The 19,358-nt window shown below is 43.2% G+C and overlaps 1 protein-coding gene across 8 annotated transcripts in view; it reads left to right on the top strand.

Annotated features, from left to right (window-relative positions):
* Positions 1–19,358, top strand: part of sdk2b (sidekick cell adhesion molecule 2b) — a 278,032-nt gene that overhangs the window by 206,372 nt on the left and 52,302 nt on the right. For all 8 annotated transcript variants that reach the window (XM_084002119.1, XM_084002121.1, XM_084002117.1 and 5 more), the window contains exons 5-12: positions 8,413–8,546; positions 11,690–11,801; positions 12,700–12,890; positions 14,129–14,212; positions 14,425–14,619; positions 16,092–16,208; positions 16,509–16,676; positions 17,248–17,350. In XM_084002119.1, coding sequence (XP_083858245.1) covers positions 8,413–8,546; positions 11,690–11,801; positions 12,700–12,890; positions 14,129–14,212; positions 14,425–14,619; positions 16,092–16,208; positions 16,509–16,676; positions 17,248–17,350 — 1,104 coding nt within the window. The remainder of the gene's footprint in view (positions 1–8,412; positions 8,547–11,689; positions 11,802–12,699; positions 12,891–14,128; positions 14,213–14,424; positions 14,620–16,091; positions 16,209–16,508; positions 16,677–17,247; positions 17,351–19,358) is intronic.

The raw sequence follows: 19,358 nt of genomic DNA, 5'->3' as shown, positions 1-19,358 counted from the left end.
CACAATGAGGAAGCACGAACAATCCAAGCAAGCAATGAGGTTTGTGAACTGCAATAACAAACGCAGCGCAAACTGCACCACTCTTAGTAAATCTACCCCTCTGTATCGGTGTCAGGCCAGTGAGGTCTGGGAGCCTCGGTACACCGAGGGGTGTAACAAGACCTGACACGTAATGCAAAATGAGAACTGTACTGACGGAGCTACTTGAGCAGTGGAATATTGAACACATTTTATTTTCCGGTTGCCCAAACACTGCTGGATTTAGCTTTTCTACCTGATCACCTTTAATAGAAAATAATACAATTCACAAACTGCATCAGTGATGTCAGATTTTTCCTTTATTTATGTTTATCATTACATTATGTAAATTACCATCCTATTCGAGATGAGGTTAACATTTCAGGGTTTTGAGTGAAATATTAAATGGGTTTCAATGAAACTTTTAGAAACTTTTATTTTGTGTTGATTTTGGCGGTCCCAGTGGGTAAAAGCTGCAGTGTTTCTGAGCCTCGGCAGTGTCAGCGGGGTATGACAGTCTTCCCCACCCAGTCTTGGTTCTGGTTCTCCGGGCCTCTGTTCCCTCCAGCCAGCCCAGAAATTCAGCCTGGGTCTCCAGCAGCGTGGTATCGGCGTTGGCTCCCAGCAGCGAGCTGAAGCTCTACTGCCAGTGACGGAGTTCTCCACCTTCCGCTGAGGCTCCGACTGCTCTGTCGATGGTGACCTGGTAGCTGCTGGAGGCACAGCTGGAGTCTGAGCCGAAGGAGTTTCTAAGCATTAAGAATAACTTAATAGAAATAGCCAATATTCTTGATGATGGTCTTGTTTAATTATGTCGGTCTTAAAGAGGCACCAGTATTAAACTGAGACCGTTTCAGTTTCACATCTGAGCAAAATTAAGATTTTTTGCTTATGATCAAACACCTGCACAAATAATCAGCCTCAGATGTAATTTGTGTATATGCGAATTAGAAAATTATGCAAACAAGCAAACAGAGAGTGGACTTGGAATACTTTTACGTGCTGTACATCAGCATTAGGGCTGGGTATCGCCACTTATTTCCCAAACGATTCGATACCGATTCACAAGGTCCAGATTCGATTTAATCTCTGATTCGATTCGACTCGATTCAATATCAATTAGGTTAGGGATATTTCAGTTACAATACCAATTTTGCTTGGTTATGAAATAGATTCTCATAAAACTAATGCTGTAAATTTTGCAAGGAACCCTCTAACCTTGTGCATTCTTAAAAAAATTCCCAGTCGGCTAGTCCGGCGGATCGAGGGCACTCTGTCAGATTTTGAATGTTTAAAACTCTCACGCTCCTCCCCCACGACCACCGAGCTCCCTCCCCTCAACTTTGTGCCCTTTGAAATCCCTTAGATCACACCACCTTTGAAACGCGGGTCCGATGTTGACTCTGGTTTTATCACGGGCACCATCGCCATCTTTCTTTTTTTTTTCCTTATTTTCGTTTTTTAACCGAGGAATTGGAAGCTTATTGCTACTTCCCTCCGCCTCCCTCCTGTGATAGTGGAACGACCCGAGGGGGGAGGGGCTCTGTGTGAGCACGAACACAGCCCTGCGTGCTGATTGGACAAGATGATTCGGGCTCTGTCGATTTTTTGCAAAACAAACAACAGGCTCTACGTGCACGTAGAGGCATGTTTTTTTTTTTTTTCTAAAACCGGATGATTTATGTTGTTCTATCAGCATAGTGTCGGCTTCAGTGAATATGATCAAACAAATGTTGCCGACTGGGACTTTAAGAATTGACCCCAAAGCAATAACATGAATGTACTTTTTACAACATGACCAACAGCCTGTCAGGCTTACATTCTATCTTATTTGTATCTGTATGGAAGTTCTGTAACTGCAACAAGGAATGTAGTGAAAGGACAAGACACAATCGCCGCTATTTAAGTTTCACTTTCAGTTGTGAATCAGTTTATTTCTGAACGTTTCTGATGTGAGATTCTGTTTGCCGCTGCTCATCACACGGATTGTTGCAGGCTGAGTCATTCTCGTAGAAAAGTTGTACTTTGAAAAGTTAGAATAAACGTCTCAGCCCCGCCCCTCGGTGTAACGGACAGAGAGGAGAGACGCTGGATGAAGGGGTGTGCCCGTTAATTACATTATATTAAAAAATCGATCCTGGGATTTTAATAACCAACATTTAAATGAAGATCGATTATAGTCTGAAAATCGATTATTTGAACCCAGGCCCAATCAGCATTGTCTCAGGGACAGGCTGCAACACCCAGGCCCTTCATGTGCAAAGGAAAACCCACGTAAAACGAAGTGAATACTGCATTGTGTCTTTTCCCAGCCTGGCACTGTAACTGCTCTATCTTTGCCATGTGGCTTCTGCAGCTGTTGTTCTTGGCATAGGCAAAGACTTGTACGGGGTGTCTCTCTGACGGTCTTCTTCTTCACCGTCCAGGCTCATGAAATTGTGTCCTTCTTTGCCTCATTGCTGAAATGTGCAGCGAGGCATTGGTCTAGCTGCCAACCAATGCATTGGTCCAGCCCGGGGTCCGCATGTCTTTGTTGTGTTGTAATGTAGACAAGGATGCAGGGAGAAAAGTAACTTATTTAGCACTAACAGTCATTATTCTTCCCTTATTGAATGGGAATGCATTTGGCAGGGCCTTTTCCACTCAGCTGCTGTGATTTGTTGTGTTATTTTGGAGACTTAATGTGGTGTATAATCAGAGGCTTCTTCAGTAAACACATTTGCCAGGAATTGCAGGACTGCTTGCTGGAAGGCGAGTCTGGATATAGCGGAGCCTTGTCCTCTCACTATTTCACCACTGACGACTACTTAGTGCCCGCTACCTGTTTTCTCTCCCAGAAAACTTTCCATTGACACTTGGGCATGGATTTATCTGCAAAACAACCTCGTAGAAGTGTCCATTAAGACAGAACACATAGCAGCGTGACCTGGAGGAGTCAGTAGAAGGACATCCCTGACACACACGCATTGCAATTCCCTTTGGTAATCCGCTGTAGCTACTGATCAATTAATGGCCCCTGCCTGTGATGGTAGGGCCCTGTCAGTCTGATATGGATTCCCCATTAGTCACGAGGGCCAGTGAATAGCCAGGCCCCTTCTCTGCATTTCCCCAGGACAGACTGTCCAGCATTAGTCTTAACCCATCAATTTGCAGGTCACACAGGGTGTCAGGGAGAAGCAGCTCTAACAAGACAGAGAACAACACACTGCCACGCATGCAGATACAGGACTGAATGCAATCTGTTTTTTTCTTCAACTTTTTTCTAAACACTCAACTAACCACAAGCAACAGGGAAGCAGAAAATGAACAGCAAGCCACAAATCGAGTTCATTCTCCCAGTGAGAAAACAAGTGGGTGTCTTCATGAACAAAGCTCCCTGAACGTTTCTTATCTCTTTCACTCCTCCATCTCTTCACCCCCAGGAACTCTGGCTTTTTCATCCCAGGTCCACTGAGCAGTAGGTCAAGTAGCCTGCTGCTTGCTCTCACCTTTCTGCCTCTTTAGCTTTCTTTTTGCCTTCATCTGTCTACTGGCTGTAGTTTGAGCCATACTTTAGGCATGTGAGCTGCTTGATCCTCCCGACCCCTCTCTCTCCTAGGGGAGGCCGTCAGCCGACCAGTAGCCATTTGTCTGCATGTAATGGAGGTCTGAGGCTGTGGAGACCGATTAGGCCCCTCATGTCCCGGCGGAGAGAGGGAACGGCCACGACAGATGCCAAAACACTCCCCAACGTGTGTCTGTTAGAACAGGCACAGCTCTGTCACAACGGGTCACTGCTGGATTGACACAATAAGACGTGCATGCAGACTGACAAAGTCGCTAGATACAAAGATATCCTCGTAAGCTATAGTTGTTTAAAATAATGAGTCCGGGGACGATCTGTTCAAATAAAGACAGCAATCATGAAATAGCTAAAGCCACAGGTCACCACATCAGATGATATCATTCTAAATATTTTGATTGGTAGTCGCTACAAATGTCTGCGTAATAGAGACCACTGGCATGGCGGCGCTACTTTCACACACATACACTAGACACCAACATGCTACGCAAAAATCACAACTGGAGCAGCATTATAGCAGCTTTGTTTGGTTTAGAGTAAGAAAGCAAAGTGAAATGAGGGGTCTTCTTGATATCAGTGTTGCTGGATCTCTGTATAAAAGGGACCTGAGAGAGGGGGGGGATATGTTGCACGTACATACACCTGCCAATAAAAATATGTGTCAATTCATGCTACGTTCTCATCTCTTACTTTCACTACTTAATATATAACGTTGTTAATGGTACACATATAAATAGGAGGCTTCATCAAATAGACCCCCGTGGTTATCAGCCCCAGAAATCTTAATTTGAGCACTCTTACCAGTGGAAAATGCAACATTTATGCTCCCATCTCTTCTTCATTTCAATCAAACATGAATCCTCATCATCATTATTGATTGAATAAATTGATCCACAAGAAAGTAATTGCTTATGAGACCGGCACTGCTTCTGGCTGCCAGTGAAAAACTGGGATTGTACGTGCAGCTACACACTCAAACACCAAACATGTTTCCAAGCAGTTTTCCAGACTGCCAGCCTCTCTCATGGACTTGCGGCTCTTTCTTGAGAATAATAATAGGAAAAAGAAATTGGGTTGGAATAAAAAAGGACACATACACAGATGCAGGAATAAACATAAAAACCAGACAGAGGCATGTTCACACATATCTGATTTGTCCAAATTTCTCCGCTCTGTGTCTTGATAAATCCCTGCACCATGCCGGATAAGTGCTAAGCCATCATTACAAGAGAGCCTCAGACAGCTGCTCAAACACCACTGAACCACTGAGGATTTGAATAAGGATGACCAAAATGCCTTTAGAGAGATAATGTGATAGATTAAAAGAAAAATAAGCAACATGGTAAAACAAAAAATTACTTTGGGGGGGGGGGGGGGGAACAAACAATGCCAATACCGTTTTTGACCCAAAGTCTTATCTCCCTCTTCCTGCTCCCTTGATATACATGTAGTATCCACTCAGGATAATTGGCTTGCTTCTAATTACTTCCTGCATCATGTAGTCTTTGATCCCTGAGGACCGGGAAGCATGGGGAGCTGTTAGACCTGCTGCACATGCTGTGCAACAAAGTCTTGTGTGGCCCCCACTGCAGCAGCCTGATTGCAGGCTGAGGGGAGAGTGCATTAACATCTAAACTCTTTGCCTCCTGCTCCAACTGTTATTGATGAAATTAAGAATTTATTTGGACGATGGTAAATTAATTGTTGAAACATATTTTTTTTCCAGTGCTTGAAGTGTTGTCGCGAAAATTTCAAGTATTCTGTTTCTTGGTCCATACTTGAGAAAATAACTATCAGATACACTCACATTTGGAGTCACAGATGAGAGGAGAGCCAACCAGTCTTCAAGCCAAGTGATGTTTAATAGTCGATACAGGATACAAGCATCGCGAACACCCCGGGGTGAACTGAGGATTACACTAGTTCATATGCTGTTGGTCCCAGGGGTTCCCCGGCCCTGATCAGGTGGTCCGTTCCACACTTGCATGTCTTTTTCGACTCATGATTCTATTTTTCTCTAAAAAGTCATAGCTGCTTCCCTCACCCCTCCCTTAGCCTGGGACTCTTTCTTGTTAGGCAAGCGTTAGATAGAACTTTCCAGTAATACAGGTCTTTTTAGTGTTGATTTGTTAGGTAGATGCCAAACAGAGCACTTTTAAGCAGATTGTTTGTATACAGTTTGCATTAGTCTTTTGCAGCCAGGTGCAGAGCCACAAGACTCGGCATGACTTGGTGAACTTAGATACTCTCGGACTACAATCAGTATTAACCACTACAGAAGGAATTATTGAGTAGGGGAGTGGTCTTTCGAGAAACAAGAAATTGAGGGAAAGGTTTGTAAGATCACCTCATATAACCAGACATGATAACAGAGAGAATAGCTTTTCTCCGCCAGGTCATTCTGCCATTAATAACTTTGCAGCACCGGCCTGTATATTCATCTTCCAGAGTTTCTTAAGCAACAGTTTAAAAAAAAGAAGCTAAACCTGGGATTGTGTCCCCGTTTTAGAAAGGTCCTGGGAAAGTCACCTGGGATTCATTTAGCGCTTTGGACACTTCCGCTCTGCCCACATCCCTGAAGGGATCCATAATTCATGGCTGTGCGTCCAGGATGTCACCGCTCCAGCAAGCTAGCATTAAATATTTACCGCAGATCATAAGCGGCAGCCATTGAAGCCTGCCAATCCCTTTAGGAAGACTGTTTTCAGTCTTGGCATGCTTGAGGAATCCCAAATGAGCCCGGTGACTGGGACTGCTTTGAGAAAGCGGTCCAGAGATGGATCTCATAAGTCACCATACTGTAAATGCTAACAGCACAGGTAGTTCGCTGCGTCCAGCATGCATAGCACAACGCTCTGTGTGCTGTGTCCAATGCTTTTACCACCTGCCTCCCTGGTGCCTTTAATGTGTGCACACTCCTATATATACTTTTGGTGCTTGCAAACGTTTTTCAATCCCCATTTGAGTTTGTTTTTCTTTGCTTTTTCTTTGCTTCCCTAACAAGGCACCGCAGATCCTTCACTGATGAGATGAAGGTCAGGATGGAGTGGTTGGAGGAGTGGAGTGGGTTTGATTGGAAGAAAAGAGAAGGAGGAGGTCATCAGCTGTGAAACAGGAACATGGCTGAAATGTACATGACAGATTTTCTAAGCTTTTGCATCGGTGAGCAACAAGCAGCAAAAATTATGGAAAAAAGCCATTTCTTCCAGGGGGTCAAATACTTTTTGTAGGTGTCGTTAGCCTACATCATTTGTGCTGCCAATCTTTCTGGGAACTTGAAAGAAAATCAAACTGAAATGTCACAGAGTACTGAGGGTGGATAGGGGACAACCATTTGCCGACTATGGATTTGTTTCTCTAAGGGCTGCAACCAGTATAATCTGTCAATTATTACTTTTACTAAATGCTTATTTATCAGATAAAAGGAAAATAATATTTATTTAAAATCAAAGCATATTCCTCGTCTTGTACAATGCACTTTTACTACAATAAAAAACAATAAATTAAATCAATGGACATCCAGGATGCAGCCATGCGACTAAAAGGGAAATCTAACATATATTTGATCAGATATTGGTGTTTCTGGTTCTATCCCTTTTGTGATGGATCAGTGAAGTCAGGTGTTGTCAACGCCCCATGTCAACGGTCTCTTTCCTCCTATTCATCACGTGAGCTACACAAGGTGCACCATTCGCTGGCTTACTGCCCTCATATAATAGGTTGCCACAGCATGAAACATGTATCATAGACCCATTTAATTGATGACTTTAATGGATTTAGTCAATGAGTTGTTACAGCCTTAGTTTGTATTTTTCTGAAAGATCGTGCTTTCTAATTGGCCTGTGATTTTTTTATTTCCTAGTGTGCAAGATTTGCACTCAAGCATTTAACCATGTCTGTCTCTTCAGGTGAATGTCAATATTTTACCTGCTGTGTTGATTACTGAGTTTATTCCCAAATGTGGTTTGGTAGGTGTGTGTGTCTGTGAGATATCGCTTCCTCACATGGGGAGTCGGATGGAACAGTAGATGGAGGGATAAGGCCGGAGGAAAAGGTGTATGTGGAGGAACGCAGCCAGTTGGAACAGCCTATCTACCGACAGATTGTTGAACAGGCACAGATAATAAGAAAATATTGATTGTAAACATAGTCAGAGGGCTGTAACATCAGGCGAGGGGAGGAAGGAAGATTTCTCCTTCATTGGTTGCTACAGTGACGAGGGAAAAGTCCAAGAGAGAACTTGATAGAGACAACAGGGCACCAGGTATTAGTCCCTATAGAACCTGCTGAAAAATGGATTAGTGTTTATTTATTCAGGCATCATCTCGGCAGCCAACAAGGAAGACGCTATTGTTTCCTGCCAGAAGTGGTTGGCTGCCAAAGTGCAGGCCGCTGTAAGCGGAGGGGTACAAATAGCCAATTAAAAGCTGTGGGTTATTATGCAGGGCTATCATATTTCAGAGCGGACCATAAGGAGAAGCATGAAAAGGGGAGGGGGGTTGTCAATATTTCTGCTGAGCTCGGTCATCACCAACGCTGTGTTTACACATTGTAAATCGATATACCTAATGCAGCTTGAACAGTGTAATTAAAATGTTAAAATGTTTAATGCCCTTTACAGCCGTGGGATTAAGTGTGGACACCCAACCACACTCCAAACATGTTTAGCTCTAATGAGGCACTCCGACGCTGCCTCTGGAAGCAGATAATGTGTTCGTTGTTTCCAAAGATAGTTTCTCTGAATTTTCCACGCTGGACTCCTCCTCCCCATTATCTTCCGTATTTAACATAAAAGAAAAACCCTCTACTTGTCTTCTTGTCTCCCTCCTCAGTGCCATCACTCTGGACAACACACTGGTCATACTGTCCACGGTGGCGCCAGATGCCGGGCGCTACTACGTCCAAGCGGTAAATGACAAGAACGGGGAGAACAAGACCAGCCAGCCCATTACCTTGTCAGTAGAGAGTGAGTAACCACATACTTTAAACACACACACACACATACACACACACACACACACACACACACACCGATCAATCAACTGTTTCTGCCTGGACGGGTGGCGAGTGTCAATGCACTTGCAACAATTGTATCATGCAATGAATTGCGTTCAGCCCCTACTCAAGTGCTGCACTTAATGAAAAGCACTGTGTCGTTAAGCTAATCATATGATGTCATGTAAATAAGGTTACGCTAAATGTAGAGGAATTAAAGGTATATAGAATAAAGTGGTATGAAATGGAAATACTCAAGTAAATTCCCTAAAAATTAGGGCTGCTTCCTTTCGTCGATTAGTCAACTAATGGGTGCATTTGGTTTCAGTCAACGGAGACTTCTTCAGTCAATAAGTGATCGCTGAAATCAAACAAATCGCTCAGGAAAGTCCAGACTCTTCTCTGTACTGGTCCTCATTGGTGGAACGAACTCACGACCAACGTCAGGACAGCATAGTCACTTGCTATCGTCCGAAAAAGGCTCAAGACTCACCTGTTCAGGCTTCAGCTCGACTCTGCATAGCATGTCCCACTAACACCCCCCCCCCCAAACAAAAGCACTTCTATGTTTTACCTATAGCACTTTGATCATAGCATAGTTGTTCTTAAGGTATACTTGCTGAACAGCTACTTTACTCAGACGAGGACCTAACATTTGTTTCTATTTTTTAGCTCTTACTTTACTGGCAATGATATGTTGTGGTTTCTTTCTTTCTTTCTTTTGACAAATATACTTATTGTAAGTCGCTTTGGAAAAAAGCGTCTGCAAAATGCCCTAAATGTAAATGTACATTTTTATGTTTTTTTTTTTATTATTTCAAGAGCACATCTCTGGTTCAAACGGGCTGCACGGTGGTGTAGTGGGTAGCACTGTTGTGTCACAGCGAGAGGGTCCCGGGTTTGATTCTCAGGTCGGGCTTGGGTTCCTTCTATGTGGAGTTTGCATGTTCTCCCCGTGTGAGCGTGGGTTCTCTCCGGGTTCTCCGGCTTCCTCCCACAGTCCAAAGACATGCAGGATGGGGATAGGTTCATTGATGACCGTAGGTGTGAATGTGAGCGTGAATGGTTGTCAGCCCTGTGATAGACTGGCATCCTGTCCAGGGTGTACCCTGCCTTCGCCCAATGACAGCTGGGATCGGCTCCAGCCCCCTGGGACCCTGAATACAGGATAAGTGGTAGACGATGGATGGATGGATCGATCAATGGTAAAACAAGATTTAAATTAAATTAGGGCATTTCAATTGGTGCTTTTGTGTAATTTGTGTGAAACTCAGCCCAACTTAAAGCATTACTTGAGTAAATGTACATTTCACCACTGCAAATAATATATATGACAATATAGCACAATGTGCCTTAGTGTGTGTTGTGGATACATCTGATACTTACATTAGAAGTACATTTTGCTGATAATACTTGTGCATTTATTCCATTTTGAATGCAGGACTTTTACTTGGGGAGTATTGCATTGGAGTGTGTCGGTACTTTCGGGGGACAGGGACACAGACAGGCTGTTCTACTGCCAAGCACTTCCTCATATTCGCCAGCATCCTTAGCTGCCACAACCACAACAAACAAAAAATACACAAGTCAAACCAATTTGGTCCGCTTCAGCTCAGCAGAGTGAAATATAAGTGGAAACCTAACAGACAGCAGCTTATGACATGGTAGACTGGAGTTCAGTGTGGAAGGAAATGAGGAGGGCGAGGCAAAGACATTACAGTTGACGACACATGGGAGCAGAAATAGCCTGCGGTACACGTGGAGAAGAGTTGATTATACTAGTGCGAGAACACACACACACACACACTAACACACACACACACTGGTACAGGTTAGATTGAGAGCCTAGCAGGAGGCCTTAACTTGGCAGCTCTCAGTAATGTATGCTATACATTTACATGAACATTCCACTCACGCCTTACACATCCACCCACAGACAGACGTACACACACTGATGTACCTGCTGCTGGTAGAGCCAACACTTGGAGGCTGTGTTGTGTGTGTGTGTGTGTGTGTGTGTGTGTGTGTGTGTGTGTGTGTGTGAGTGCTTTTTACTGTATGTGCACGTGTGTCTGTCGGAATCTGCTACTGCAGCTGTTCCTGCAGCAACGCCTCTGACGATGCGTTTGCCACGAGCTTTCCTGGCGCCCGACAGTACGTGCCAAAGAGAGCAAAGGTCACAGAGACCCCCGAGGAGACTAGTGTTTCTTGTGTTTCAGTATTCGCACCGGACGAAGTTTTGAGTAACTCAATATTAACTTCGGACACAAGTTGAGCAATTCCTTTATGTGCACAGCTCATTTGGTCCGTCCGTCCAGTTGATGAATGCAGCGGCGTTCTCCCGGTGACTAGCAGTCAAACCTTGCCGTTATTTAAGGTGTGTATGTGTCTACGGGAAGGGGGTGCGCACATGCAGCATCTAATGACCCAAGATTGGTTGGATTGAATCATGACAGGCCCCTTTAGCTACATCTGACATATGCAGCCACAAGCACACTCCCAGGGCATGATGGGATTGACGGATCAGTGTGAGTTTATCGCAGACATGACACATCTCAAGCAGCACACGCACACACTGTGCTCTCAACTGCCATCGGCTGTCTGTCTCTGATGCTCACAACACACACACACACACACATACACACACACACACACACACACACACACACACACACACACACAGACATGAACTAGTTTGCACACGCAGGATTTAATACACATATGAGAATATATGTCCACGCGTACGTGCAGCAGCCTATTTATCCCTTCAGCTTTTTGTTTGTCAGGCAGCGTTTTTCTATCTGTTTCTGGTTCTCCAGCAGACGTTTTATTATACACAGTCAGTGCATTGTCTTGTCCTATTCGGCTCATCACTCTGTCACAACTCAGATACACTGTGTTCACTGGTCAGTTTCAATATGTCACGGCGATGAGCACCCACCAAGTGCACTGGGTTGAAAGGAAATGTATAGGATGCCACCAGTCCAGAGCACTCACCATATTCATATATATATATATATATCTACCAAGAGCATTGCTCTCTGCTTAACCTCTCCACATGTGTGTGTTTTTGTTGGTATGTGTGTGTGGCGACCTGTCTGTCTGTCTGTCTAGATGTGGGAGGTCCAGCAGACCCCATTGCCCCCACCATCATCATCCCTCCCAGGAACACCAGCGTGGTGACAGGCACCTCAGAGGTCACAATGGAGTGTGTTGCCAACGCCAGGTAAACATGCTAGAACCGCGGGCTCATATTGTAGAGCGGTTGTTTTTTTTAAAGGATCACTTCACTCAAATCAGTAAGGGTAATTCAGAACAGGAGATTTCATAGCGGCATTTTTTTCTTTCTATTATTATTATTATTTAAAAACGTAGTTTCATTTCTGTAGAGTATCCATAGCAGTAGGAACACTGATTCTGGAAAATTTTCATTGCTGCTCATTTCAAGTTGGTGCCTCAAAACCAAATGAAACCAAACTGTCTGTAGGGCTGCAACGACTAGTGGTAAGGGAGGCCTCCCTGCCGGCAACAGTCTGAGCCAGAGGCATTATGTTTAGAATGAATATAATTATGTTTTTGCTTTACGGACATAATACCATCTATCCTTCTGTCCGCCTGGTCCATTTTGTAAACCTCAGGAACGCCTGGAGGGAATCTCTTCAAATTTAGCGCAAATGTCCACCTGGACTCAAGGATGATCTGATGGGAATTTCTAGGTTTTTTTTGGGTGAAATGACCCTTTAACCCGCTGTGCATACACTTTAGATATATGGTCTGAATGTGTATCAGGATTTAGAAAATAATGATAGTAGTTTTGTTCATACATACATACACTTGGATTTTTGTTTTTTGCACAATCTGTTAAATATTCTTTGTTTGTTGAATGAGAACTGCTTTTAAATCCAATATATTTGCGTTTGTTTTGTACATTTTTTTAGACTTGTTCTTGTATATTGAGTAGATATGTAGTATCAAAACAGGCTACTCAATAATGACACAACTGTTGGCATCAGATCAGCCAGATATAATCAGCCAGAATAATTTTACATTAAGCACAAAACACTAAATTCTCAGTGAGACGGTGAGTTTACGTCATATCAGAAACTCTCCCTTCCCCCCTGTAGGCCTCTTATCAAGCTGAGCATCTCATGGCGGAAGAACGGCGTGTTGGTGACCAGCGGTCTGAGCGACTTCAACCGCAGGCTGACCATCCTCAGTCCCGTGGTGAGCGATGCCGGCTTCTACGAGTGCGAAGCCATTCTCCGCAGCAGCAGTGTGCCCTCAGTCAGTGCTGGGGCTTATCTGCATGTACTCGGTAAGAATTAGAAGCTGAAATATGCTCTCGTCTGTTTGCTTTTTTTCTCTTGTACTATCACTTTGTACTTCTAGCAGGACTTAAACATACACATTTGCAGGTGGCAATATCTTCCAATTACACGTGTTTCCGTTTTGTTCTTTAGTATCTACAAATAAATGCTACCACACTTTCATATAAACGTCTACCTCTCACCAAGGTAGACATAGGTATAAAAACATAGGAGTGAAAGCACAAACATTAAGGGAACGTCCGCATCCTAATGAGCCTTGATGAAAGCGTCAGTATCGTTGCTGCTGCCAAGTCAGAATAGGTTCATCATTCCTTTCCCACATGTTTCTGTTTTGCAGCACTCACCTTCAAATGTTTATGCTCTTGCCTTTTGTATATGATTTTTTTCCCTTCCCTTTTCATTCTTCACTACAATTTGATATATTGCTATTGTGTATTGTTTTTTATTGTGCACAAGGTAAAGAGAACATGATGTGATTAGTCATAATGCATAATTGCTGTATGCGCTTTCATAACAGCATGACATTCTCCATGGTAAAAGAAAAACATGTATCTCATTTTAGCTACATACGGTGCATCATGCAAATGTTGCCTCAAGGTTTGAAAGTTCAAACAAAAGAACTGGAAAATGATATATATATACGATATGAATATGGCAAAGCTTTGGCTGTGAAGTCAAGAGGTGGTGAGGAGAAATCGTTATTGATTTAAAAGGGAGGAAGCTCATGATTGGCCTCAAGAAACTGTTAAATAGCATTGCTTGTGTCACTTTCATTCCACCCTGCTGGAACACTCTGATGTTTAAGGTTGTAATGGAAGGAAAAGGTGTGGTGAACTTTTCCCTTGATACAGCTTTTCTTCTTCCCAGAGTGTGAATGATTTACATAGTGTACCAGTTACTGATTTCTGCATTTAAACTTCTGTTTTTTTTTTTATTTTGCTCGTAGTGTCAATGTACCATTTTATTCCTTTTCCCCTGCCTGAATCAGATGAAAATGATGAAAACAAAGGAAAAAGTTAAACCAGTCTCTGTCACGTTTCTTGCCAAAAAAACTTTTCACAAGATTACTACTTTTCAAAAAGATTAACACAGCATGCTACCTTTGTAATTTACCTGAGGTACTTTGTAAGTTGCAATGATTACAGGTGCAGTTGTGCAGTCCTGCTCCTTCTCTTATCAAACTGTCATCCTGTCCTATCCTTTCCATTTTCCCTCTGTCACTCAGAACCACCACAGTTTATGAAGGAACCGGAGAAACACATCACAGCGGAGATGGAGAAGGTTGTGGACATTCCCTGTCAGGCACGAGGTGAATGAATGTGTATGATATGTGTGCATTTTACTGCAAGCATGTCAGGAGGTAAAACAAAAATGGCTTCCATGTAAATAGTAATACTCAGAAACATTTAGCAACAATTTCAATGCATTTATTTATTTTATGCAATTTTATTCTGAAAAATGCAATGAAAAGAAAGAAGCATGACTTATTTTCACCCCCTCCCACTCCTGCTCACTCGGCAGGAGTCCCCCAGCCAGACATCGTGTGGTACAAGGATGCCTTGCCCATCAACCCGGTGAAGATGCCCAGGTACAGGGTGCTGGTGGGAGGCAGCCTTCAGGTCAACGGCCTCCTGCCTGATGACACCGGGATGTTCCAGTGCTTTGCCAGAAATTTGGCAGGAGAAGTTCAGACCAACACATACCTGGCTGTTACAAGTGAGTCCTCAAGCAGCACTTCAAGAAATGTCTTTTGCACAGATAAATACTGCTATTATAGTTCAATATAGCATCATCATGCATCATCTCTATTTTGAAATGTTTCAAACCAATTAATATTTGTATGATACAGTTGACGTGCTACATTTCTTACATAGAGTGTGGAAAGATTGCCAAAAAACAAACAAAACATAATAATAATAACAATAATAATAATAATAATTGATTATAAATTTTACTGCATCGATGCAGACTCGTTCAACAAAGCACTGCGATGTATCATAGAATCGCTTATTTCTCCCACCTCTAGTAAAATGTGTATGAATAGTATAACATTGTTACGTAGCTCTCGAGCCCCTTGACAAATGCATAAAAAGCCCAGTTGTAATTGCTAACATCTTTATATTAATATCATCGTTATGGGCATGACAGCATACTGTTGTTAGCATTTAACAAGTAGATACAGCCTCACAGAGCCGATAGCATGGCTGCAGACCCTTAGTCTTATTTTTGTTATTTAAATGCTGTCCATCAAATAAAAGAACAAGAATCTATTTTAAAATCCGGTTTATAAATAGCATTTGCTGAGACAGCAATTAAAACGCTGCAAAAACAAATCTGCAAATGCACTTGAACCTGCTTCTGTATACCAGCAAAGAACTACTAGCCGACTACTCGTCTCCCAAGGACCTGACTGAACACTATGATGTGGGACTATGGTGGCCAATGGATGAAACACTCAACTGGGGACATTAAATCTGGAAGAAAAACCTGTTCACCATGGCTTTTACTTCCAAGAAAAAAACTGACTTTCACTGTTAATACAATAAAATAAGTATTCTCACTCCTTCCATCCCTGTCTCCCTCTCTTTTCTCTCACTGACACTGTCTCGTCTTCTTCTCTCTCTCTCCTCCCTCCAGATCTCATCTTATCGCCTCTCTTTTCCCCACTTCTCCCTCTGTCCTGCTCCCCGAGCCCCGATCAACACTGCTTCCATGACAAACTCCCTACTCCGTCTTTCCCCGGGGAGCGATACACTTTTCTGTCATCCTATAAAAGCTGTGATTTATTGCATGTCAGAAACGAGGATATTTCAGTTATCTCCATATTGGCTCCTCTTTCTATGCTTCTTCCTCATTCATTTTCCTTTCTTCCTCTTCTTATATATGCTACCTCTGCGGGTCCAAAAAAATAGGCCGGCAGCAGACAGTTGTGGCAGTGAGGTGACGGCTGTGTCAATCCGTGAAGAATTAGTGGGACAAAGCATTGACTAAACACTGAGAGGCAGCAGACTGACGCTTACAAGAGAAACGTTTGAAGAGGGTTTTGCTACTGATGTTTATTCTCTCACCTCTATAACCCTTTTACCTTTACTCTCTAATGTACTGATCTGTCTCTTTATTCTGTGTGTGTGTGTGTGTGTGTGTGTGTGTGTGTGTGTGTGTGTGTGTGTGTGCTTGCCTCCCCTCAGGCATTGCCCCGAATATCACTGCCGGACCCTCAGACAGCACTGTGATCGACGGCATGTCAGTCATCCTACACTGCGAGACCTCTGGAGCACCGAGACCCGCTATCACGTGGCAGAAAGGTCTCTGTTACCCACATGCACACATACACACACACACACACACACACACACACACACACACACACACACCATCGGATTGTGATGTCTGTTATCTGTTACGCGTGGTAACATAGTTTGCCATGGCTTTACAAATAAAGCCTGATTGGATTCCATGTTTGGATCCCAACAGCAGATCAGAGAAACACTGTTCTTGTTTTTCATCACAATCCCATCCTCTCCTACTCTGTGCCTGAACACCTCCTTCTTTCTCTCTCTCCTTCCATTCTGTCTACCTTTTCTGTATTTGTGTATGTCCTTAAGGTGAGCGTGTGTTGGCCAGCGGTTCAGTGCAGCTGCCCAGGTTCACCCTGCTCGAGTCAGGCAGCCTACTCATCTCCCCCTCACACATCTCCGATGCCGGGACCTACACTTGCATGGCGAGCAACTCCAGGGGCATCGACGAGGCGTCCGCTGACCTTGTGGTCTGGGGTGAGCATGCAGCGTTAGATGGACAAAAACCAAACCTTTTAAAAAAATGGTAAATGGCCTCATTTATATAGCGCTTTTATCCAAAGTGCTTTACAGGAATACCTGAAATTCACCCATTCACGCACCGACGGCAGAGTCAATTAGGGTGAGGTGTCTTGCTCAGGGACACCAGGCACTCAGCTAGAAGGAGCCAGGGATCGAACCGGCAATCTTGCGGTTGCCAGCCAACCTGTTCTACCTCCTGAGCTAAACCCCACCAAAAAAAACACACATGCCTAGTGTTGTGTGGCAAAATAAACCCAGGAAGTTAACTGTATTGGCTTGTTGGGGAACGACGTTTGGCCATACATGAATAGAGCTGCATTCAATTCCTTCCGAGACAAAAGCATCCTCCTGTGCAGGTTTGGAGTCATCATTTAGGGGTTTTTTGCAAGAAGCCATCAAAAAACTAAATAAAAAACAGCAGCATTTGATCTCAACTTCATGTTGATGTTTTTTTTAATATTGTTCTTCTCAGGTAGGAGGCTTGTAAGCTGTGTTCTCTTCCCTTAGTTACTTTTTGTCTCCACAGCTCGCACCAGGATCACCACCCCCCCACAAGACCAGAGTGTTATCAAAGGAACTAAAGCCACTATGACCTGTGGAGTCACACACGACCCCAGTGTAACAGTCAGGTAAGGGTACCTTTACAAACATAGACGGAAGTTATTCATAAAACATTATATGTAGCACTTCTTCAGAAGAGATGTCCTTCACCATAAAAGAGAGTGAAATATAGACACATTGAAAGAGTGAAAAAAGAAACAACGTGTAGTTTAAATTGGTAGGTCTTGAGCTGTTGTTCGTAGGAAATGGCTGGCCTATATTTTTCTTCTTTTCAACAAATTGCCAAAACCAGCTATGTGTTAGTCTGTCTCTGGTTTTTATTTAATTTAATTTCCTAAAACTGCTGGGCACTGTAATTGTTATATACTCAAGTAGTGTAGATGCCTTTGTTGGGCACTATTTTCAGCCATGTATTGAGTGAGGATTGAGTGCAGCGGGTCCATATATATGGGATTGGCTCACCACCCAGTGTTTCTCATTAATGTCGTTTTGCTTGTTTTTGGCCAATAATGGAGCTCTATGGCACTGACAAACATGCTATCTCAGGCTGCTCATGCAATACCTGTACGTTTTGAACGTTTCATGGAATTATTTGACTATTAATAATAGCCAGAGCGGCTTCTTGCAGTCTGTCTGAGGTAAAATGGTTACATAGACTTAGCTACTGTAAACTACTGTATTGAGTTGCCTTAGTGAATGCTCTGAGTGAGTTTGAGTTCAGTTATATGCAGTCTGCAGTGTATATATTAAGGGCCTTTATTGTGAAAGGTAAGAACGAAGGAAGTGGATCTGGCATGAGCTGCCTTTTTCAAGGTTGAAAGGAGTCATAAAATATGCCATCTTGGTTCCAACTATAAAACCTCTGTGTTGTTTTACAAATATAGTGTAGATTTTCAACATCATTGATTGATGACACGTTTGCCTGGACCTGTTCTAAAGCCTTGCAGCTGCATTCTGGACCACATGCAAGACATTAAGGGATGTCTTGCTCAGGTTAAAACAGAGTTACAGAGTTGTGGATGGATAAGTCAATGGATGCAAAATCCATCTGGACACGTCCTTATGTATTTGTTATCCTCTACACATCAAAGTGAATATCTAATAAACCACAGTTGTTGAACCATTTCGGCCTACGGATCTGTTAATGAGAACGCTTCATCATCAGCTATTACTTATTTCCGTACTGTTCTCTACAATGTGGTTACTAATTAGGCATTTACTACCCTGAGCACAAAGTGTTTGTTCTTGAACTCTCTGTGTCTTGTTCAATGCTGCCATCATCCTCGAGTTCCCTCGCAGGCGTTCTACTAAACATAAAAAACAGAACTTCTGCTATGATTTGACACTATAGAAACAAATAAATGAATAGAAATAAATGCTTGCATTCCAATGTAAATACTGAGCAAACACACAACACTGTGTCCCTGACTTAGACCCTGATGTACAGCTTGTGCAAAAACAAACGCCCACACATATGAAACAGGGTTTGTCCACAGCTGATGTGCATGTATGTCGTTAGAAGACCGTCGTCCTGACACCTCCGGCAGCAGCAGCAGCATCAGCAGCAGCTCAAATCCTCACAACATACCTTTACTGAACCCCAGGCTTGTAGTCGACATCAGTAGCGATCAATAGACCATCCTGTCTCTTTCTACTCAGAAGAGAAGGCTTCGTCTGACGCCACGTTTGAGCTGTGGGGTTTTGATGAGTGTGAATTCGGTGTTTGATATGCAGCCGTCAGACGCTATGATATGCACGCGGGCCAGCTCTGGTGGCAAGTTTGAAGAGACAAGAGAAGAGGAGGAGATGAAATACATCACTAATAACATCTTCTCCTCGGCTTCTGGTGGAATAAATAACAAGCGAAACCTCAGTTTACACATTGCTTTATTGTCAAAAGGAGTTAACCTGCGAACTGAGTCTGACGTGACTGTGCATCATAGTTCACATCTCAGCAGGCGGGAAAAAAGATGAGAAGTCAGGTTATGGACATCTGGTGGAAGTCATTTTTATGCATTTGTTCATGCATTAACTGTTAATTTGAGAATGTGCTTTAATAATACACAGTTGCCCATA

The sequence above is a fragment of the Eutrigla gurnardus genome (assembly GCF_963514095.1).
Source record: "Eutrigla gurnardus genome assembly, chromosome: 22".
Classification (NCBI taxonomy): domain Eukaryota; kingdom Metazoa; phylum Chordata; class Actinopteri; order Perciformes; family Triglidae; genus Eutrigla; species Eutrigla gurnardus.
This window is presented reverse-complemented; position numbering and strand designations above follow the sequence as displayed.